The sequence below is a fragment of the Entelurus aequoreus genome, linkage group LG03, assembly GCF_033978785.1.
Source record: "Entelurus aequoreus isolate RoL-2023_Sb linkage group LG03, RoL_Eaeq_v1.1, whole genome shotgun sequence".
Classification (NCBI taxonomy): Eukaryota; Metazoa; Chordata; class Actinopteri; order Syngnathiformes; family Syngnathidae; genus Entelurus; species Entelurus aequoreus.
In genome coordinates, this window is record NC_084733.1 from 23,446,895 (window position 1) to 23,471,120 (window position 24,226).

Genomic DNA, 24,226 nt, shown 5'->3' on the forward strand with positions numbered 1-24,226 from the left:
CCTTAGGCCCTGCGATGAGGTGGCGACTTGTCCTTCCGACCGAATGCAGCTGAGATAGGCTCCAGCAACCCCCGCGACCCCAAAAGGGATAAGCGGTAGAAAATGGATGGATGAATAGTGTTCCTTAAACATTTTTATTGAATCCACCAGCTCTCTTGCCATTTTCATTACGCTATTATTTTTTTCAATAGCTGTGGCAATTATTTCTTAGTATAAAAAAATGTAATTATGATGACCACATCATTTTCATGCTTTTTAAAAAAAAAAAAAAAGACTCTTTCTTGTTTTTTTTTTAATTAAATTTGACAACTTTACAACACAACAAAGTGCAGATTTATTAGTAGCTACATTGTGGCGATAAATAAAAACTGACATAAACCTGTTTTGATATTTTAAAAAAGCCCATAGTATAAATAACATTATGTTCATTGTATTGTGTGTAATATCTAAATCACAGCCTTATTGACTCGCGAAGGGGAATTTTAAGGATTATCCTGCTTTGAGAGGAAGTTTTCAATCATACGTTGATGTCTGTTCGGCTCTCAGCAGCCTCCTCCGTGTTTCCTACCCAGAGGCGGCATGTAGAAGTTCTTTAAAGACGCCTTTTGTGACTCGGCCTGTGCAGAGGAAAAAGAGACCTCACAACTTAAGGCCAAATCGATGAAAGCATGCTTTGACTTTACCTTGACCAAACGTGTCTGGCATTTCTTAGAGTTGATGGCTGGCAGGGTGCCCCGGTGGGTCAGGGCGAAGGCGGGCGAGGTTGAGGCCGGGAAGGAGCGCGGAGGACCCGAGAAGGACATGTTTAGTTCGGGCAGCTCGGTAGTGTAATGGGAGACATTTCGTCTGCAGAGGGGCTCTGCTAAGTGCTTTGTCTAAATCGAGGAAAAGGTCCTTTCAGTTCATAAATAATAACATTAAAATCATGAACATCTTTAAGGGGTACTTACGCTAATTAAGGGGGTGGGCCTCATGTGTCTGCCTCTCATTTGTTTGCCAAGTCGAGTGGGTCGCCACAGGAGGTCAGAGGTGATTCCACTAGTTTTCTTCTCAGCTAACCTAAAAAGGAAGCATTTACAAAAATATAAGCTTGCAGAATTTGGATACCTTCATTGGGAATTAATGGTAATTTATCAGTCAGCTCTTTCAAGTCAAACGCTTGTATGATATCTCTGTAATACAATATAAAAAAACCCAAACCAGTGAAGTTGGCACGTTGTGTAAATCGTAAACAAAATACAATGACTGTGCAAACTACTAATAAAAGTTTCAATCAATCAATTTGCTAAATCCTTTTCCACCTATATTTAATTGAGTAGACTGCAAAAACAAGATACTTAAGGTACAAACTGGAATACTTTATTTTTTGCAAATATTAGCTCATTTGGAATTTAATGCCTGCAACATGTTTCAAAAAAGCTGGCACAAGTGGCAAAAAAGACTGAGAAAGTTGAGGAATGCTCATCAAACACTTATTTGCCAATTGGGAACAGGTGGGTGCCATGATTGGGTATAAAAGCAGCTTCCGTGAAATGCTCAGTCATTCAGAAACAAGGATGGGGCGAGGGTCACCACTTTGTAAACAAATGCGTGAGCAAATTGTCGAACAGTTTAAGAACAACATTTCTTAACAAGCTATTGCGAGGAATTTAGGGATCTCACCATCTACGGTCCGTAATATGAAAAGGTTCAGAGAATCTGGAGAAATCACTGCATGTAAGCGATATTACGGACCTTCAATCCCTCAGGCGGTACTGCATCAAAAAGCGACATCAGTGTGTAAAGGATATCACTACATGGGCTCAGGAACACTTCAGAAAACCACTGTCAGTAACTACAGTTGGCGCTACATCTGTAAGTGCAAGTTAAAACTCTACTATACCAAGCGAAAGCCATTTATCAACAACACCCAGAAACACTACCGGCTTCGCTGGGCCCGAGCTCATCTAAGATGGACTGATGCAAAGTGGAAAAGTGTCCTGTGGTCTGACGAGTTCACATTTTAAATTGTTTTTGGAAACTGTGGACGTTGTGTCCTCCGGAACAAAGAGGAAAAGAACCATCCGGATTGTTATAGGCGCAAAGTTCAAAAGCCAGCATCTGTGATGGTATGGGGGTGTATTAGTGCCCAAGACATGGGTAACTTGCACATCTGTGAAGGCACCATTGATGCTGAAAGGTACATAGAGGTTTTGGAGAAACATGTTGCCATCCAATCAACGTTATCATGGACGCCCCTGCTTATTTCAGCAAGACAATGCCAAGCCACATGTTACAACAGCGTGGCTTCATAATAAAAGAGTGCGGGTACTAGACTGGCCTGCCTGTAGTCCAGACCTGTCTCCTATTGAAAATGTGTGGCGCATTATGAAGCCTAAAATACCACAACGGAAACCCCGGACTGTTGAACAACTTAAGCTGTACATCAAGCAACAATGGGAAAGAATTCCACCAGAAAAGCTTCAAAAATTGGTCTCCTCAGTTCCCAAACATTTACTGAGTGTTGTTAAAAGGAAAGGCCATTTAACACAGTGGTAAAAATGCCCCTGTGCCAAGTTTTTTGCAATGTATTGCTGCCATTAAATTCTAAGTTAATGATTATTTGCAAAGAAAGATTTTGTTTCTCAGTTTGAACTAGGGCTGCAACTAACTAATTTGATAATCGATTAATCTGTCGATTATTACTTCGAATAATCGATTAATAATCGGATAAAAGAGACAAACTACATTTCTATCCTTTCCAGTATTTTATTGAAAAAAAACTGCATACTGGCACCATACTTATTTTGATTATTGTTTCTCAGCTGTTTGTAAATGTTGCAGTTTATAAATAAAGGTTTATATTATGCGCATAGCATAGATCCAACGAATCGATGACTAAATTAATCGCCAACTATTTTTATAATCGATTTTAATCGATTAGTTGTTGCAGCCCTAGTTTGAACATTAAATATCTTGTCTTTGCAGTCTATTCAATTGAATATAAGTTGAAAAGGATTTGCAAATCATTGTATTCTGTTTTTATTTACGAGTTACACAACGTGCCAACTTCACTGATTTTGGGTTTTGTAAAATATGACGCAATTTACACTGTGGTACATACTGTAGCACAAAAGATTAAAGGGGTAATATGATTTTTTTCTTCTACATTTAAAACGCTTTCTGGCCGTCTCCTCAGGGTGTGCCGTTTTGTGGGCTGTTTAACAGTATTTACGTGGCTCCACTTCGACAGCGTCTTCTCCCCGCATCTTTGTTGTAGTTTTTAGGGCTTCCATAGCCGGTCTACTGACTGATTAGGTTAGAACTATACGCTACTTTGTATTAGAAATGGCAACAGCAGAGGATGCATGTGCATGTTTGAGCCAGTCTGCCCCACAACAATAAGGAGCTTACCGACTTGGGTAAATTTATACCATATACTGTACAGTATGGATAATCCACTGACGTCACACCTGGGAAAAACAACACACTTGGGGGAAATTCCAAACGGCTTGTTTGGCAAGATTGTTTTATGAATATCTCCGCAAAGCCTCCACGGTTTCATTTCAAAATTTCGGGACCCATACACAACAGCAGATACCAACAGGTAAAAAAAAATGTTGGTTTTGCAGAATAGGGCTCTTTTGATATTTAAACTATTTGAAAGAGTAGAAATAAATTATTACTTGTATTAAGAAATAGGGGTGTATGTGAATGTGTGAACTCATGCATTTATTAAATATATAAATGTATATGTCTGTGTGTGTGTGCGTGTGTGTGTAATATATATATATATATATATATATATATATATATATATATATATATATTTTTTTTTTTTTAACATAAAAATACTACATCAATTAAAATACATTTGTTTCATATTCTCTTTTAAAATTTCACACATTGATGAGAAATATATATGGCCCCAAATAAAATCTGAATACATAAATATAAAAATGATCCAAAAAACTTGGTTTATTGATTTTTTTTAAGTATTTCATTTTCTAGAAAATTCTGGAAATACAGTATAAAAAATATATACAATAAATTATTTTGTTTTAAATTTATAAACACATTCATGGATCATATTTATGTTTTTAAATAGATACATTTCTATGACATATTTTAATAAAAAATATGAAATGAAACATCTAAAAAATATATTATTAAAATGTATAAATTATTTTTTATGGTAAACATCTATTTAAAAATGTATTTAGAATTTCATATTTTAAACAATATATAAAATCATTTATTTGTATATATTAAAACAAACAAACATGCATTTCTAGGAAATACTGTATGTGCAATATAAAGAATGATATACAATATATTTTTATATTTCTGGAATTAAAAAAATTAATGCATAGTATTTGTTTTTAAATGTATACATTTCTGGGAAATGTATTTAAAAATATAATTATTACTGAAATATTTTTAAAAATATGCTTTTTTCAATATATAAGTTAATATTTTTATTTGAAATATACCTTTGTGGTAAACATCCATTTTAAATAAATCTTTGCAGTCTGAACATTTAATAATCTATAAATTCATTATATTGCGGTTTTATAAATATATGCATTTCTAAGAAACCTAGTATATACAGTATAAAAATATTATACAATATTATATTTTGAATAAAAAAATACAAGTGCATTATATTTGTTTTTAAATACATTAAAAATATACAAAAATTGAAAAAACATTTTTTATATTATTTATATTTTTGTTTAATTACGCAATTATGGGAAATCCATTCAGAAAATATTTACAACGTTGTATTTGGAACATTTAAAAATATAGTAAGTATTGCTACCAGTGATTTTTAAAAATTGTCAGGAGTCAAATATTTGGTTATTGCATGATTCTTAATTTAAAGTATCAATCAAAAAACATTACCACACCATTTACCAAACATTGGAAATTGTGTCTGACTAGTACTGTCTACACTTCGGTGCGTACCGTGTTTCCCGAAAGTAGGTGTGTTTCAGGGCAGTTTCCGTCGTGATGCGCTCGTCAGCATCGTAGGCCAACATCTGGTAGAGCAGAGACAGAGCCGGTGTCGGGCAGTTGGGGATGAGGCGTGAGATTCCGGAGCCTTTCTTGGCGGGGAAGTTGAAATACATGGCTCTGGATCTGTCAGTCATCAAACATGACATTAGCACCAATAGACAACACAAAGGTAAGTCTGTCAGTGGATGATGACTAAAGGGACATGTTTCAACTCGATAACCTACTGCTTGAATTTCCGCAGGACGCTTTGATCGGGCGTGCCTAACACGTCGTGGATCTTGGCGATCTGATCCAACTCGTTGGTGCCGGGGAAGAGGGGATTCAAGCTGACAAATGAAAAGACAGGTGTGTATTATAAATATCTCATAGCCAGCCATGTAATGTCATGCACATATGATTCATCAGTTATCTACAGCAGTGGTTCTCAAACTTTTTTCACCAAGAAAACACTTGGCTCTCCAAGTACCACCATAATGACTAACATTGAAAAACAGTAGCTTAGTAGGCCTTAATATTCATTAAAAACAAGGCAGGTTTTATTTTAAAATATAGACTGTTAAATTTGGCTAACATTTAAAGATTAGCATCAATACGAATGACCTATCGAATCCTAAATAACACTGCACCAGCGCCACTTAAGCACTTTGTCCAGTTTACATCTGCTGTGACAACTAGAAACACACGAGCCTCCACCAGGGGGCAGTGTAGCGTACCCAGATGTAAAACCTATTTTGCACAATCAGCCTTTTCCTATAAATCGATAAAGGAATGGAACGACCTCACAACAAACTTGAAAAGTCTAACAGATTACTCTTCATTCACAATTGAAGTTAAAAAGTGGCTTTGGAGCAATCAAAGCTGCTCACACGGTCACTGAGGTGGGCACTATGTTTGACATGTCAACTTAATGTGTATTATATTTATGCATGAGAACATTTTGCTGTAAGGTGTGTGTTAAAATCATGGTTGTTGTTTTTTTAATTTTTTTAAACAAATGACAGATGTGAACAAGAGCATGTATAGTGTATGTGTGATGATGTAAATGAGGGGTGGTTGCAATGTATAAGTATGTATCAATGAAATGGCATTTTATGACTTTTCTTAATTTGATTGCATGCTATAGTATAATTTTGTATCTCTTTAATTTAGGTAGCCAGGGACTGCAGATAGAAATGAGCTATTTAGCTATAATCTGGTGCAGAACATCTGTCTTTGACCTGAATGTTTCTGTGCATTGTCCCTTCAAATAAAGACTAAACTAAACTAAATATATATATTTAATATTTTTGGCTACTGTAACATACACACAGTTTGAACAGTAACACTGTTTGAATATTTATTTCAGCGATTCTTTGGCGTACCACTAGATGGAGCCCGCGTACCAGTACCACAGTTTGAGAATCGCTGTTCTATAGGACAAATAGTCACACAATCTGCACAACCTAAGTCCTCCTTGTGGAGTTTATACCTCATGACCTCAAAGAAAACACAGCCCACGCTCCAGATGTCCATCTTCAGGCTGTAATAGCCGTCAGTAAGGAGGCACTCTGGGGCTCGGTACCACCGGGTGGAGATGTACTCTGTGTGCGGGGGCTTGGACTGCACGCTCCTGCACGAGCCAAAGTCTCCCAGCTTCAGAACGTTGTGCTGCAAAAAAAAAAAACAACGTTTGGAAGTAATATTACATCAAAATCCAGTAGTTTATTATGGTGTCTACCAAAAGCATTGAGCATTATCTTTGTTAATTGAATCTCATTAGATTTTCTGCATGAAACAAAATGATCTTACTTTGATGAGAATGTTCTCTGGCTTCACGTCTCTGTGGAAGATCCCGCATCTGTAAAACGGAGAGTCGCAATTTAGCCGCTAAATTCAATTATATTCTATAATGTTTATATTAATGATGAATTATCTATTGGACGGAGACCTAACCGCCATTAAAACATTAAAGCTGGTCCGACTGTGTGGAATGTAGTTATAATTGATAGGAACCTCGACCAGTAGGGGGCGACACTGGAATCAATGTGTTCATGCTGTTAGGCCAGGGGTGTCAAAGTAGAGACCCACGGGCCAGATCCGGCCCGCGAATGAATTATCTACGGCTGATATCTGATTATTATTAGAACCGACCCACAGGCCACAGCCACCTGCTGCAGTTTTGCACGTGCCTATACTCCATCAGTGTTGGTGCTAGGAATTTTGTAAATGGGGTCCCAGGAACCCCATCAAGTCATAAAAATGGGGTCCCACAGTAAAGTTCTTGGGTCCCACTTTTTTGTAAATAAATAAATGATGAATGGGTTATACTTGTATAGCGCTTTTCTACCTTCAAGGTACTCAAAGCGCTTTGACAGTACTTCCACATTTACCCATTCACACACACATTCACACACTGATGGCGGGAGCTGCCATGCAAGGCACTAACCAGCAGCCATCAGAGGCAAAGGGTGAAGTGTCTTGCCCAAGGACACAACGGACGTGACTAGGAAGGTAGAAGGTGGGAATTGAACCCCAGTAACCAGCAACACTCCAATTGCTGGCACAGCCACTCTACCAACTTCGCCACGCCGTCCTGTAAGCGTTTTGAAAACAAATAATAAATGTATGCATTATCCTGTTATAACTGACATTCTATATTGTTTTAGAAAAAGTTTGTCATAAACGTTACTTAATTCATTTAAAAAAATAACGCAAAAGAAAACACATTTTTATGCATATGTACATTTATTCAGTTATAAACATTCATTCACCTTCTTCTTTCCTTCATGGATCTAAACTTTACTGCTGCCGGTATTTTTTTCTATATTTTTATTGTAATATTTTCAGAATGTGTTTGTTCAATATTTTGGCCAAAGTAAGTAAAGAAAACAATCTGAAGTTGTCTTTATTTTTTAGTTTTAATGCCATGATTTTAATAGTTAGGTTCGGAGCATCAGGGAATATAGTTATGACAGTTTTCATTTTACACCAGGAAAGGGTGACCCACAAGTATGGAGGGTCAAATGGGACAAAAATTCCAAAAACAATAAAAAAAATTCTAAAATGCATTTTGAGATATTTTCTTAAACGTTTCATAATTATAATTGGGATTAAGTACATAATGTTATTAATGTATTTAATGTAAAAGTACATTTAAGTATTACAATATTAAATTATTTGATCATTTAATCATTATTTCATGGTGTGATTAATTACTTCACAATATTTCATGATGAGAGGCATATTATAGAGTTTAGCGCAGAGGTGTCCGAAGTGCGGCCATTAAAATATTACAGAAAAACACATTAAAAAGTGAAATTAAAGAGCATATAGGTGAAATGTAACGAGGAAACGTTGCAATGTTGAATAATAACACAAAGCTGCAATGCGGGACGTTTTTTTCTTTAAACCGTCATTGCTCAAAAAAGTATCAATAAAAAATCTAAATCAATGTTATGAATTACTGACCTATTAAAGGCTGCAATTACTTCACATCAAATATGTATATATATATATATATATATATATATATATATATATATATATATATATATATATATATATATATATATATATATATATATATATATATATATATATATATATATATATATATATATATATTGTATATACATATATATTTGACCATCATTTCATGATTTAATTAGTTATTTCAAAACTTATTGAATGATGTAATGATGTATTTAATTATTTCATAAACCTGTGTCAGCACTTTATAGATTTATTTTATCTGAATAGTTAAATCAATTATTGAATTATTTTTAATGATAAAATGAACTATAGGTCTTAAATTAATAATAAAATCATGACATAAGGAAATCAATATTTAATTAACGTATGAAATAATTAAATATTGAAATAAATAATTCAATGATTAAATATTTTCACTTTAAATTGAATATTTGATTCATTTAACATGTTTTATTTAATTGACATTTTTAGTTTTAAGTAATTATTTAAAATGTATTTAATTTTATCCCATTTGACCCTTAATACAAAAGACCAGTAGGTAACAACATTTCTCTACAAAGTGTATGATGTACCTATCTGGGGTATTCAAAGAGTGAGAAGTATTGTTTTTAATCTGATAGGGGTTAACTTTTTTCCACTTGCAAGATAGTTAAAAATGCACCTTAAAACATCACCTGCACTGTTAGGAGAGGTTGTATGGTGGCGACAGTTTGACCTTGGAACAGATTCCTAATATTGCTGTACTGCAGTAATATAAAAGCTACCTGTGCATGTGGTCCAGTGACTTGCACAGCTGGTACATGTAGTTTTTCACTGTGTTATCTGGCAGTGGCGTTTGTCTCGCTGCAAGGTACAAACAAACATTATTCCATGGACCAAAACTTTTATTGTGACACTTTTGGGATTTGCAGCCACACCCACCTTTGATGAACTCGTATATGTTCATTTCCATCAGCTCACAAATCAAAGACACTGTGCCGTTTTCTTTGTCGCTAAAACATAGCAGAAAATACAGTAAAGTGTCTAACAAAAGTAAGTACGCACCCCTCACATTTTTTACAGAAGAAAACTACATAAATGAGACTTTGATATAAAAATACTGCATCAATTAAAATCATATATTCGTTTCATATTCTCTTTTAAAATTACACACATTGTATAGAAATATAAACATCCATGGCCCCCAAAAAAATCAGAATACATACATTTTAAAATGATCCAAAAAACTTGGTTTATTGATTTTTTTTTTAATTATTTACTTTTCTAGAAATTTCTGTAACTACCATATAAAAATGTACAATAGATTTAATTTAAAAACACATTAATGTATCATATTTATGTTTTTAAATATATACATTTTAATTGAAAATATGAAATGAAACATCTAAATAAAATTAATTTTTAAAATGTTTTTTAAAATGTATATATTTTTTTAAAATTAAAAATATACCTTTATGGTAACATCTATTTAAAAATATATTTACATTTTCATATTTTAAACACTTAATACATAAAATCATTTGTTGTTTTTTTCTAGGAAATACTGTATATGCAATATAAAGAATGATATACAATACATTTGTATATTTCTGGAATAAAAAAAATGGATGCATAATATTCATGTTTTTAAATGTATACATTTCTTGGAAATTAATTTAAAAATATAATTACTGAATTTGTTTTTTTTAATGCTTTTTTCAATATAAGTTAATATTTTTATTTGGAATATACATTTGTGGTAAACGTCCATTTTAAATAATTCTTTGCAGTTTTATATTTTGAACATTTAAAAATCTATAAATTCATTATATTGCGGTTACACTACTACTTTGGAGTAGTCAGTGTACAGCTTGTATTGATCCCCCAGCCTATTCTTGGTTTGGCAGTAACTTCTCTGCATAGTCGGGAGATACATTTTTAACTTGTAAATCTTTTTTTTATAGTAACTTACATGGAAAATTGTTTGATGGCTCTCTATCTGCAGGGTGAAAAGGATCCAGCAGAGGACGCTGTTTCCTAACTGAATTTACCTAATATATTTTTTAACATTAGTTCGACAAGATGTGATGTTGTGTAACTAGAGTGTTTCCTTTTGATGAATGTTTTTGTTGCGGTGCGGCCACGAAAACATTTCTGCCGCCACAAATCAACACATTATAATGGGACTGTTTGTGAATGTAGCTTGTCATTACAACTTCGTACAGTAGATGGCACCGTAGCAATAGGGATCAGCTTTGCCAACTTAAGGCCTGATTTCCAGTACTTAAAGGCCAACTGAAACCCACTACTACCGACCACGCAGTCTGATAGTTTATATATCAATGATGAAATCTTAACATTGCAACACATGCCAATACGGCCGGGTTAACTTATAAAGTGACATTTAAAATTTCCCGCTAAACTTCCGGTTGAAAACGTCTATGTATGATGACGTATGCGCGTGACGTCAATAGTTAAACGGAAGTATTCGGACACCATTGAATCCAATACAAAAAAGCTCTGTTTTCATCTCAAAATTCCACAGTATTCTGGACATCTGTTGTTGGTGAATCTTTTGCAATTTGTTTAATGAACAATGAAGACTGCAAAAAAGAAAGTTGTGGGTGGGATCGGTGTTTTAGCAGCTGGCTGTGGCAACACAACCAGGAGGACTTTGACTTGGATAGCAGACGCGCTAGCCGACGCTAGCCGCCGACCGCACGGATGATCGGGTGAAGTCCTTCGTCCTTCCGTCGATCGCTGGAACGCAGGTGAACACGGGTGTTGATGAGCAGATGAGGGCTGGCTGGCGTAGGTGGAGCGCTAATGTTTTTATCATAGCTCAGTGAGGTCCTGTTGCTAAGTTAGCTTCAATGGCGTCGTTAGCAACAGCATTGTTAAGCTTCGCCAAGCTGGAAAGCATTAACCGTGTATTTACAGGTCCATGGTTTAATAGTATTGTTGATTTTCTGTCTATCCTTCCAGTCAGGGGTTTATTTCTTCTGTTTCTATCTGCATTTAAGCACGATGCTATCACGTTAGCTCCGTAGCTAAAGAGCTTCGCCGATGTATTGCCGTGGAGATAAAAGTCACTGTGAATGTCCATTTCGCGTTCTCGACTCTCATTTTCCAGAGGATATAGTATCCGAGGTGGTTTAAAATACAAATCCGTGATCCACAATAGAAAAAGGAGAGAGTGTGGAATCCAATGAGCCAGCTTGTACCTAAGTTACGGTCAGAGCGAAAAAAGATGCGTCCTGCACTGCACTCTAGTCCTTCACTCTCACGTTCCTCATCCACGAATCTTTTATCCTGGCTCAAATTAATGGGGTAATCGTCGCTTTCTCGGTCCGAATCGCTCTAGCTGCTGGTGTAAACAATGGGGAAATGTGAGGAGCCTTTCAACTTGTGACGTCACGCTACTTCCGGTACAGGCAAGGCTTTTTTTATCAGCGACCAAAAGTTGCGAACTTTATCGTCTATGTTCTCTACTAAAGCCTTTCAGCAAAAATATGGCAATATCGCGAAATGATCAAGTATGACACATAGAATGGATCTGCTATCCCCGTTTGAATAAAAAAATTCATTTCAGTAGGCCTTTAAGGTCTACGTGTACTAAAACGTGCAAACATGATAGCACACGCAGCGCTGATCTTGTAAACGAGTGCAAAGTGGATTGTGTCTGTTTAATGAGCAGAATAAGGCGTGCAATCCATTAATATGCAAAATATATGCTGATCATCAAAACGCCCACAACGCTGGTGAGAAAAGATGCAAATATAATTGTTTAGCACGCGCGATGTGATTTCTCAACACTCATCACAGTTTTGTGAGCACTATTTAGCACGTGTCAAAAGGATGTGCAAACTGACAGTTCCACACATGGCTGCAGGATCAGTGCTCACGCTGCAAAGACAGACAGTGGACAGACAAGACTCCTGTGTCCTACGCGTGTGTTTTAACATTTTGGACGGTCAGAGAAAAAAAAAAATTAGACATCCATCCATTTTCTACAGCTTAAACAACATCATCCTATAATTGTATGGATGCTTAGAGGACTTAAGGGGCTGAATAAAACAAATGATGCGACAATTGATGCATTTTGGTTTCCTTTAGTATTTCCTTTAGATATTTGTATTTTTACATTTAAATATTTGTATAATTTTTTCTTCTTGAAGTATGCATTTTTTTGCGTTTTGAGAACAGTTTTGCAGTCGTCCTCCCATCCACCTTCAGCATTAAAAAAAAAAAAAAAAAAGTGGTTTGATTGATTGAAATTGATTACAACTTTTATTAGTAGATTGCACAGTACAGTACATATTCCGTACAATTGACCACTAAATGATAACACCCGAATAAGTTTTTCAACTTGTTTAAGTCGGGGTCCACGTTAATAAAATTCATGGTGTCAATGTAGATGCACTGCACGACCGCGTATAAAATGCCCAGAAAAAGTGGTAGACGTCTCCTGCTTTGCGTTTGAAAACCAAGCAAAACTCAACAGATAGGAGCATGATAACATGAATGTGCAGTAAATGAAAGTGCACAAAGATGCCCCGTATAGTATGTGCAAAATCCTCATTTGAATAATGCGGTCTGCACCGCTTTTCAATTGCACACTGAGTCTATGTAGATCATACGCAACACGCCCACTAATAGTACGCGCCATTTTATAGATTACACACGCTTTTTTACTGCGTGGTATTTGGACCTTAGTAAATTGTGCCCTTGGTAACCTTGTTTGCTATATTTAGCAAGTATTTAGACCCCGTCTGGATTCTGTTTTTCGAAAAGAGTGCAAGGCAAAAAATCTACTGACTTTCTCTGGTCCTATTGGACACTTTTGGAAACATGCACACGTTTTTCTAAACGAGGTGCTGCTGTGACCCACCGAAAAACACATTTCTTGTGACACAATGAAAAAACACAAAAAGAAGCAACAGAAGACAAGTCATTTGTTTTTCTAAAGCTGTTGGTTTTGCTCACTTTTTGTATCTCCCGGTGTCCATGAAAATGACAGACACATGCGTCATAGCCAATTATGCAGATTAGACATTGGCCCCTCCCCTGCTACCCACAGCTACAAATAGATCGCAGTTCTGTGGGAACTGAACTGCACATTTTGTAAGTACTATACTGTATACTGTATGCCTGCAGTTGTTTGTGGAAAATGTTATTCAGAATGGCTTCAATAACAGTGAGAGGCATATTAGAGGGTTTAGTGCAGAGGTGTCCAAAGTGCGGCCCTCAGCTAATTTTTTCCAGACCCACTGCACATTCTAAAAATACTATTACAAAAAACATTCTAAAAAAGTGGAATAAAAGAGCGTACAGGTGAAATGTAACGACAAAAAGCTGCAATGTTTTTTTCTTTAAAACTGTCATTGCTCAGAAATGAAAGCATCAAAATCAATGTTATGAAATATTGACCTATTGAAGGTTACAAAAACTTAAAAATAAATATTCCACTTTAAATATGTTTTGGGGAAAATATTGCATAGATTGTGTAGTTTCCATAAAAAAAAACAAGTTTTCTATGACAAAAACGGCATAAAACAAACAGAAAAGGAAATCAGGCTCCACATCGAGAGGAGCCAAATGAGGTGGTTCGGGCATCTGGTCAGGATGCCACCCGAACGCCTCTCTAGGGAGGTGTTTAGGGCACGTCCGACCGGTAGGAGGCCACGGGGAAGACCCAGGACACGTTGGGAAGATTATGTCTCCCGGCTGGCCTGGGAACGCCTCGGGATCCCCCGGGAAGAGCTGGACGAAGTGGCTTGGGAGAGGGAAGTCTGGGCTTCCCTGCTTAGGCTGCTGCCCCCGTGACCCGACCTCCGATAAGCGGAAGAAGATGGATGGATGGATGGATGGAAAAGAAAATAAAAACTTATAATCGACGGATAGACCTTGAGTTGATCTACAGATTTAAGCGTTGAAAGTCCAACAAAATAATAATGGATGACCTATTTTTAACACCTGTTGGTGGGATTTTTTTTTTCTTCGTTTAAAATTAATAATGAATCAAAAATCAATGTTGTTATGAATGACTATTTAAGGCTCCAATTATTTCACATGAAATATTCCAATTTAAACATGTTGGGGGGGAAAGATTTTATGTTTTTGCCATTTAAAAAAAATTGATTTTCTTTCACAAAAAGGGGATCTTTTTTTTTTTTTTTTTTACTTTATATCGACACATAGATCGGAAGTTGATATGGAGATTCAAGCGTTGGAAAAAAAATTAAAAAAAGCTTTTTTTCTAACATTTTTATGACTCTGACCCTTCTGTGACCAAACTTGAGGGGTGCCTGAAAGGTTAAACAAATCTATACATTCTATTGGTTTTGACATAGAAAAATAGCAAAATGGCCCCCGCATGTTTTGGATGTTTAAATGTGCGGCCCTCATTGTAAAAAGTTTGGACATCCGTGGCTCAGCGTATCAAAAGTAAGCATTTTTAAGCTTTTTGTGCATATGCCCATTCTTGCCCTTTTTGACATTTACTCTAAATAGCCGGCAACACAAAGTGGGAGGGGAGCAGCGGTTCACTAATAAGTTATATCCCAAATGTAATTTCTGTATTACTGACACTTGAAAAGATGTAATAACAAGGTTGATCAAAGAACTCACAAAATGAGGTCATGCAGCTGGATGATATTTGCATGTGGGCCGAGTCTCCTCATGGCCTGCACTTCCCGCAGGTTGTTAGCCTGCTCCGCACTACGCAATAACACACACACAGGGCATTTTTACTTCATGAAACCATGTATGTCTGAATACCGTAATTTCCGGACTATAAGCCGCTACTTTTTCCCCTCGTTCTGGTCCCTGCGGCTTATACAAGGGTGCGGCTTATTTACGGCCTGTTCTTCTCCGACACAGACGAAGAGGATTTCGGTGGTTTTAGTACGCAGGAGGAAGACGATGACACAATGATTAAAAACTGACTTTTCATATACCGGTAGGCTGGTTATTTTGATAACGTACAGGCGAGCACTTTGTATTACTTTGCACCGTTGCATTATTTGTACTCTGCACGAATGCTGTTTGCCATGTCAAAGATGTGAAAGTTTGATTGAATGATTGAAAGATTTATTGTTAATAAATGGGACGCTTTGCGTTCCCAAACAGTCATCTCTGTCCCGACAATCCCTTCCGTGGTAGCAGGAACCCCTATATACTACGGTAATTACAAATCAAAACCCTGCGGCTTATAGTCGGGTGCGGCTTATATATGGAGCAATCTGTATTTTCCCCTAAATTTAGCTGGTGCGGCTTATAGTCAGGTGCGGCTTATAGTCCGGAAATTACGGTAATATCAGTCCTCACCTGTTAACGGTCTGCTTCATTGTTTTGCATGCGTAATACTTCCCATCCTTCATGCTCTGAGTTTTGACCACCTCAGAGAAGCTGCCCTCGCCGATCTTCTTGATCATTTTGTAGCCTGCAACAACATTAACACTGACCTCATTTGTGCACGGCGACAACATGAAGACTGCTCATTAGACACTGAATATAGCAGCTAAACAAACACCGATTGGATAATACAGTCTACGGGGTTAGGGAATTGGGATTTAAAGAGTACTTATTATCTTTTCATCCATCCTATATTTCCCGGGAGAGCATTCTTCTCATCTTTTGAACTAGAATATGTTGGTAGTGTACTAACTACGCTTTTTATAATGTATAATTAAGCCCCAAATTAATTACGCCATGGTCAAATATATAATTAAGTATTATATATCAGAATCAGAATCAGAATCAGAATAGTTTTATTGCCATTGTTTGAGAACGGGTTCACAAACTAGGAATTTTTCTTGGTGCAAACGTGCGACATAAAACACATATAACACATATTTGGTAATAAAAAGAGCTGTAACTGAGCTATCAGATAGACTTAGAAGGAATTCAAGGAATTCAAGGAGCTGCTGTTAGGAGTTATTGTTCATTTGCCTGATGGCCGAGGGGAAAAAACTGTTCAGGTGGCGGGAGGTGTGGGTCTGGATGGAGCGTAGTCTCCTGCCTGAGGGGAGAGGGGAGAATAGTGTGTGTCCAGGGTGAGAAGAGTCAGCTATGATCCGACCCACACGCCTCCTGGTCCTGGAGGAGAACAAGTCCTGGAGGGATGGGAGCTTGCAGCCAATCACCTTCTCAGCAGCCCGTACGATGCGCTGCAGTCTATTCTTATCCTGGACTGTGGCGCCGGGGAACCACACTGTGATGGAGGAGGTCAGGATGGACTCTATGATGGCTGAGTAAAACTGCACCAGCATCTCGATCGGCACCTTAAGTTTCCTCAGCTGCCGCAGGAAGTACATCCTCTGCTGGGCCTTCTTGATGAGGGAGCTGATGGTCAGCTCCCACTTGAGGTCCTGGGTGATGGTGGTGCCCAAGAAACGGAAGGAGTCCACAATGGGGACGGGGGCGGGAGAGTCAATCAGGGTGAGGGGGGATGGTGGGGCTGTGACTTTCCTGAAGTCCATGATCATCTCCACTGTTTTCTGGGCGTTCAGCTCCAGGTTGTTGAGGCTGCACCAGGACGTCAGCCGGTCCACCTCTCTCCTGTAGGCGGACTCATCGCCATTCGAGATGAGCCTGATGAGGATGGTGTCATCCGCAAACTTGAGCAGTTTTACGGATTGGTGACTGGAGGTGCAGCAGTTTGTATACAGGGAGAAGAGCCAGGGGGAGAGTACACAGCCCTGAGGAGTACCAGTGTTTGTGGTTCGACTGTCCGAGACAATCTTCCCCAGCCGCACGTGCTGTCTTCGGTCTGTCAGGAAGTCATTAATCCAACTGCAGAGGGAGTCGGGCACGCTGAGCTGGTAGAGCTTGTCTCGTAGCAGTCCAGGGAAGATGGTGTTGAAGGCAGAGCTGAAGTCCACAAACAGGATCCTAGCGTAGGTTCCTGGGGAGTCCAGATGCTCCAGGATGAAGTGGAGGGCCAGGTTCACTGCATCATCCACAGACCTGTTGGCTCTGTAGGCGAACTGCAGTGGGTCCAGGAGGGGGGCGGTGATGTCCTTGAGGTGGGGCAGGACCAAGCGCTCAAAGGACTTCATGACCACAGACGTCAGCGCGACCGGCCTGTAGTCATTTAGTCCTGTGATCCGTGCTTTCTTGGGGACAGGGACAATGGTAGAGGTCTTAAAGCAGGACGGCACGCGGCATAGCTCCAGAGAGGTGTTAAAAATGTCAGTGAAGACAGGAGCCAGCTGGTCCGCACAGTGTCTGAGAGTGGAGGGGGAGACACCATCCGGCCCGGGGGCCTTCCGCGTATTCAGCTTCAAGAACTGCCGGCGTACATCCTCTTCTTTGATGGAGAGGGTCTTTACAGTCTTATGTTTTTGGAGTCCTGTGATTTTCATTGGAGTCCTTTGACTCCTTTAACTCCTTTAATGAAGTGCTGGCATTGGTGAGGAGGGTGATGGTGGGGGGAGCATGGCTTTGATGAGCTGAAGGCCGTTCATGACGACAGTAATGTGTGTTGAGGCCCTGAGCGAGAGTCCAGTCATTCAGGGCCTGGGGGGTTTTGGGCTTATAGTTCGTAAGGGCCCCTAGACCTCTCCAAACTGCCGCAGAATCATTGGAGCGAAACTGTTCCTGTAGACGATTAGAGTACACAGATTTAGCTTTCTCCACTTCCCTGGCGAAGTGGTACTTCGCTTCTCTGTATGTACTTCGGTCCCCGCTTCTCCACGCAGCCTCCTTCTTCTTGCGTAGCTGTCGGAGCTTGGGTGTGAACCAGGGCTTGTCGTTGTTATAACAAACCCTGGTGCGCGTTGGAATGATGCGCGCCTCATTGAACTGTATGTATGAGGTCACAGTGTCCGTATACTCGTCCAGATTGTTCGTGGCCGCTCCAATTGCCTCCCAGTCTGTCGTTTCCCAACAAGCACGCAACTCGTCCACAGACTCGGCGGTGAAACACTTAATGTTCCTCATAACAGGTTTAGCCATATAATATTATATGCAACACAAATGAATTACGCCATGGTCAAATATATAATTAAATATTACATATAATATTATATACAGTATAAAGGCAGAAGAAGCCAGAGCAATGTCTTTACTTGAGCTATTGTGTTGATTTTAGGGCTGCAACAACTAATCGATTAAATTCGATTATAAAAATAGTTGGCGATTAATTTAATCATCGATTCGTTGGATCTATGCTATGCGCATGCACAGAGGCATTTTTTTATATTTTTTTATAAACCTTTATTTATAAACTGCAACATGTACAAACAGCTGAGAAACAATAATCAAAATAAGTATGGTGCCAGTATGCTGTTTTTTTCCCCAATAAAATACTGGAAAGGATAGAAATGTAGTCTGTCTCTTTTATCCGATTATTAATCAATTAATCGAAGTAATAATCAACAGATTAATCGATTATCAAATGAATCGTTAGTTGCAGCCCTAGTTGATTTACTGCATTTCATCCAGCATGAAAAATCAGATGTTATTTATTGAGAAATAAACAATTCTGTGAAATAAACAGCTCCATTTATTTAGTCGGAAGTTACATATTAAAAATGTTATCATCCTTAACCTTTAAACCACATTAATTATGACGGTGAATTTAAAATCATTGTTTTATTTGATGGCCTTCCTGCCGTGACGGTTGGCCTTTGTGCCCTCAAAAGGTTGACGACACTAAAGGCCAAGTGGCCTTTCCCCTAAAATGACAACATTCCAGGCCTGAGTTAAACATTAATATTTTACATTATAATTTTTCATTTGAATCACAGTACATTTCAGCTGATCTTTAGGTATATGTTTGTATATGTACAATTGTCTTGTGCATTTGTCTTAAACATCATATTGTTAGTGTCCCTGAGATTAAAAACTTTTTGAGAACATCTTAATCAATTCTACATTTAAAAAATTGATTGTTATTGAGAAAGTGTATACAACATATACAGTAGATATACTATTTGTCGGAATGAAAAACTAATACAAGTAGTGTTTGTTTTTTTTTTAGTACAAAAATGATTTATCACACCATCTCGTCGACGTGGAACATGGCAGCAAATATCTGTATATAAAGTATTTAGTGTAAGTATTGTACTGTAAGTATGATTTTGATCTAATATGTTTACTTTTTTTCTATTGTCTGCTGAACTGTCACGCTGTTACATGATTTTATAAATATGAACAATTAATTAACACTGAGCCTACATAGCTGTCTGCTATCCACTCAACTTGTGGAGTCCCAAAGGATCAATTCTCAGACTTGTGTTCAAGCTTTACTTGTTTAGTTTGATCCTTTTTAATGTTTTAGCACAGGGGTGTCGAACTCGTTTTCAGTGTGGGTCACATTGCAGTTATGGCTGCTCTAAGAGGGCCGCTAATTACAGTGGATAATTATCAATTATAATGTATAATCGCCTTCCTTATGATTGTGATTATTTTACATACACATTGATAGATATTGTACTTGCTTTTGAAATCAAGTCTGGGGGACGAGCAATTTTATTCTAACACATTTTTTTTTTTAATGTTAATAAAAAAGGGGTGTTGCAACTTTTTCCAACAAGGACTGCATACTAAAACATTTTGATATTTTTATTTTATTTAAAAAATGCTAAAAACAGACATTACGTATGTTTAAAACAAAACTTAGTTTCAGCTTTGTGGCATGGGTAAACAAGGGTTATTATTAATGAAAATGTATTTATTTTTAAAAAGTAAATGTTTACTGTTTTTGTACCTGCATGTGTAATAATTAAAAAAGCAAACAAATAATGTAATGAGAAAAAGCTGAAATTTTGATACTCATATCTAAGAATAATATACTGTCACTTATAACACAAAGCTGACCCTAGGTTTTGTCTTTAAATACTGTAAATATAAAAAAAAAATTTAGACAAAAAAAACATCAAAATGGCCCTGCATACTTTATGGTGGAAGAATTTTGTACACTCCTGAGTTATTAGTATAAAATGTTTTATTTCTTTTTGCATTACAATACAAATATTTGCTTTTTTCCCTACGGTTTAGTTTGATTGTTTTTAATGTTTTAGCACAGGGTTGTCGAACTCGTTTTCAGTGTTGGTGACATTGCTGTTATGGCTGCTCTAAGAGGGCCGCTCGTATCAGTGAATAAATATCAATTATAATGTATAATCGCCTCATTATGTTATCACACAATTCTCTATGAATGTGATTATGATTTTTTTACATACACATTGATAGATACTGTACTTGCTTTTGAAATCAAGTCTGGGAGACAAGCAATTTTATTCTAACAAACAAATTTGAGATGTACCGGTATGTTAATAAAAAAGGGGTGTTGCAAACTTTTCCAAAAAGGACTGCATACTAAAACATTTTGATTATTTTATTTTATTTAAAAAATGCTAAAAACAGACATTATATATGTTTAAAGCAAACTTAGTTTCAGCTTTGTGGTATGGGTAAACAAGGGTTATTATTAATGAAAATATATTTATTTTTAAAAAGTAAATGTTTACTGTTCTTTTTACCTGCATGTGTAATAATAAAAAAGCCAAAAAGTAATGTAATGAGACAAAGGGGAAATGTTGATACTCATACCTAAGAATAATTCAATGTCACGTAGGCTAGGTTTTGTCTTTAAATACTGTAAATATAATGTGCTTTAAAAAAATATTTTTTAGACAAAAAAAACCCATCAAAATGGCCCTGCATACTTTATGCGACCCCTGGTGGAATAATTTTGTACACACCTGAGTTATTAGAATTTTTTATTTTTGTTTGCATTACATTACATATTTGCTTTTTTTCTACATTTTAATGTTTTTTTATCCAACATTTTGTTACGGGCTGCACTTTGGACACCCTTGTGTTAATATAATGTTTTTGCATGGTCGCAAAGTTCAAATGTTAAAGTATCAATGATTGTCACACACACTAGGTGTAAGTTTAAAAGACATGCAATTGTATGCAGTGCATGCAATTTTTCGGTCAAAATTGAATGGAAGAATATGTTTAATAAGCAAGATTAAGTGCTTTATTGATGCACATTATTTTCCACGCTTTTGCGGGCCAGTTTATGAATAATAAAATGTTAATAAGATAATAAACTATAACAGACAAAATGTTGCAGTGTAAACAAGCACAAGTAATTGGTACAAGTTTGGCAAAATGTTGACAAAGTGAGGGGGCCAACCTCACACAGTTTTAGGTACGAGGCAAAAAAATTATAATAAGCAGTTGATCAAATAATTAATTAAACATTTTTTAATTGCCAATATTGGAATCCCTTAGAATAAACATTTAGCACAACCCGTGCAAAATGAGAACTAATGATACTGTAAAAAGGATTTAGTAGCACAAATTAAATGCTGATGACGTCATTGGATTCGATCTCTATGAGATGCTAACACAACACAAGCGTACAAAATGCGGTCGAATAATACTTACAGTGCATTCTTTTGAAACGTTCATATTCGGTGCACGTTTTTAATGTTTTTTTTTTTTTTTTTAAATGGTGTCATATGTTAAAGGACGAAGCGAAGTCGCCCATCGAGTGCTAGCCCAGAGACCTGTTAGCCTGACCGTCGCCTTGGTAACGGAGCACGCCTTCGCCCTCCCCTTTTGACCCGGCGAAGATAGCTCGCAACTCCGGCTCGGAAGTCTTGCAGAGGTTATTTGCGTATAAAATAAAATGCGATGCAGCGCACGGATGACTAACAGTCGCCAGAATGTCACACTTATACCCACCAGGCCTTTGTTATTCAACGCCGAATCCTTATTTCTTACCCTTTTTCCAGAGGTGGGCGGTGACGGCGAGCCCGCATGTCTTCTCGCTGGGCTTCGGGTTGTGGCGGTTCTGCACGTCCACGTCGCCGATGTTGCTCCAGTCACTGTTTGCCCCATTTTTCCAAGCATTCCGGAGGTTTGCCCTGTTTTTAAGACCAATCAACCAGTTGGAGTAGTGCATCATTAATGCACATGGAATTTGACGGGGTCTAGCAAGCATGCGATTAATAGTCCAACGCGACGATGCAATAGTTACTATCTGATCTAGTTAAATCATGTTTAAAGCGTGACCGGACGCCAGTGAATCATCATCAGAATCAATGATTCCACTGACTGGTGTGCTTTTTGCTCCACGTCGGCTTCCGTGCTTGGAAGCCAAATTGCGCATGCTCGATGATGAATCTCGCGCCCATAGACATCTTATAAGCAGACGCAGCATTGGCTGCTGTGACGCGAGACATTCGGCCGCCATCTTGAAGTGGTGATGAGGAGCCGGCGAGCAGCCTAAACGGACAGTTGACAGGTAGAAAACAAAGATGCCTAGTCTATAAAATCCGCTACACCTCCCTGATACCGAAGTACATGTCAAACTACTTCCTTAACGTAAATGACCGCCATAACCACAACACCAGAGGGAGCTCCACTACTGATTGATTGATTGATTGATTGATTGATTGATTGATTGAGACTTTTATTAGTAGGTTGCACAGTGAAGTACATATTCCGTACAATTGACCACTAAATGGTAACACCCGAATAAGTTTTTCAACTTGTTTAAGTCTGAGTCCACTTAAATTGATTCATGATACAGATATATACAATCAGATATATACTATCATCATAAAACAGTCATCACACAAGATAATCACATTGAATTATTTACATTATTTACAATCCGGGGTGTGGAGGGGGGGGGGGTTAGGTTTAGTTGTTATCATCAGTCATCAACAATTGAGAACAGAGAAATGGATATTAAACGTTAAACCCAGATTCCGAACTAACAAAGGTCTTAACTCATTCTCTTTCTATGCCACATCAATATGGAATGCACTCCCAACAGGTGTAAAAGAAAGGGCATCTCTATCCTCCTTCAAAACCACACTAAAACAATGTACACCTCCAGGCAACTTCAACCCTAAACTAACACCCTCCCTTCCACATAATACCTCTTCGGGTTGTAAATAATCAAATGTAAATAATCAAATGTAGGCACTTTTTCTTATACTTTCTGATCTCTCTCTCTGTGCCCACTACTTGCTGTACATATCCTACCAAGTCAGTCGTGCACTGTTCCAATGTCCATTTCTCTGATGATGCAATTGTTGATGTTGATTGTTGATGACTGAAGTGTTGATACCAACAAAACCTAACCCCCACCCCCCTCCATATCCCACACCCGGGATTGTAAATAATGTAAATAATTCAATGTATATACTCTCATGATTATGTGTTATGACTGTATTATGATGTTAGTATATATTTGATAGTATATATCTGTATCATGAATCAATTTAAGTGGACCCCGACTTAAACAAGTTGAAGAACTTATTCGGGTGTTACCATTTAGTGGTCAATTGTACGGAATATGTACTTCACTGTGCAATCTACTAATAAAAGTTTCAATCAATCAATCAATGCCGGGCTGGTGTTCAGCGTTTTCCTGCTCAAATGAGCGGACTGTTGAAAATAGGAATCGGGGGAATACTTATCACACGTAAGATTTAACATTAACGTACTATTGGTTGTATTTTGTGAAAATAATATTGCCACAGAGTTGAGAAGGAGCAAAGATCTTCAATAGTACTAAAATCGTAGTCGCTAGCAAACAAGAGCATGACCATAAAATTGCTTGTCAATGAAATTGATACAATTTAAAAATGTCATACTTGATGAAGATAAAGATTGCAAAAGCCAACAGGGGTAAACGTTAGGACCACAGTCCATATTGTGTAGTGAGGGGGTAATAACTAGACAATCAGATGGACAGTGGCTATACAGTAGTATACAAGTCTAAATTTAGTCTTGCTTT

The 24,226-nt window shown here is 37.4% G+C and overlaps 1 protein-coding gene across 4 annotated transcripts in view; it reads right to left on the reverse strand.

The window, feature by feature from the left end:
- Positions 1–187: 187 nt before the first annotated feature.
- Positions 188–24,226, reverse strand: part of LOC133646289 (MAPK/MAK/MRK overlapping kinase-like) — a 26,080-nt gene continuing 2,041 nt past the window's right edge. The window contains exons 1-12 of one of the 4 annotated variants that reach the window (XM_062041497.1): positions 22,198–22,551; positions 15,778–15,892; positions 15,079–15,168; positions 9,391–9,461; positions 9,234–9,312; positions 6,787–6,835; positions 6,467–6,645; positions 5,223–5,324; positions 4,948–5,121; positions 951–1,059; positions 684–875; positions 193–617 (exon numbers count right to left, since the gene is read on the reverse strand). In XM_062041497.1, the coding sequence (XP_061897481.1) occupies positions 543–617; positions 684–875; positions 951–1,059; positions 4,948–5,121; positions 5,223–5,324; positions 6,467–6,645; positions 6,787–6,835; positions 9,234–9,312; positions 9,391–9,461; positions 15,079–15,168; positions 15,778–15,892; positions 22,198–22,417 (1,455 nt within the window). In that variant the 5' untranslated portion in view covers positions 22,418–22,551 and the 3' untranslated portion in view covers positions 193–542. The other 3 variants (XM_062041499.1, XM_062041495.1, XM_062041496.1) reach the window with 3 other exon arrangements.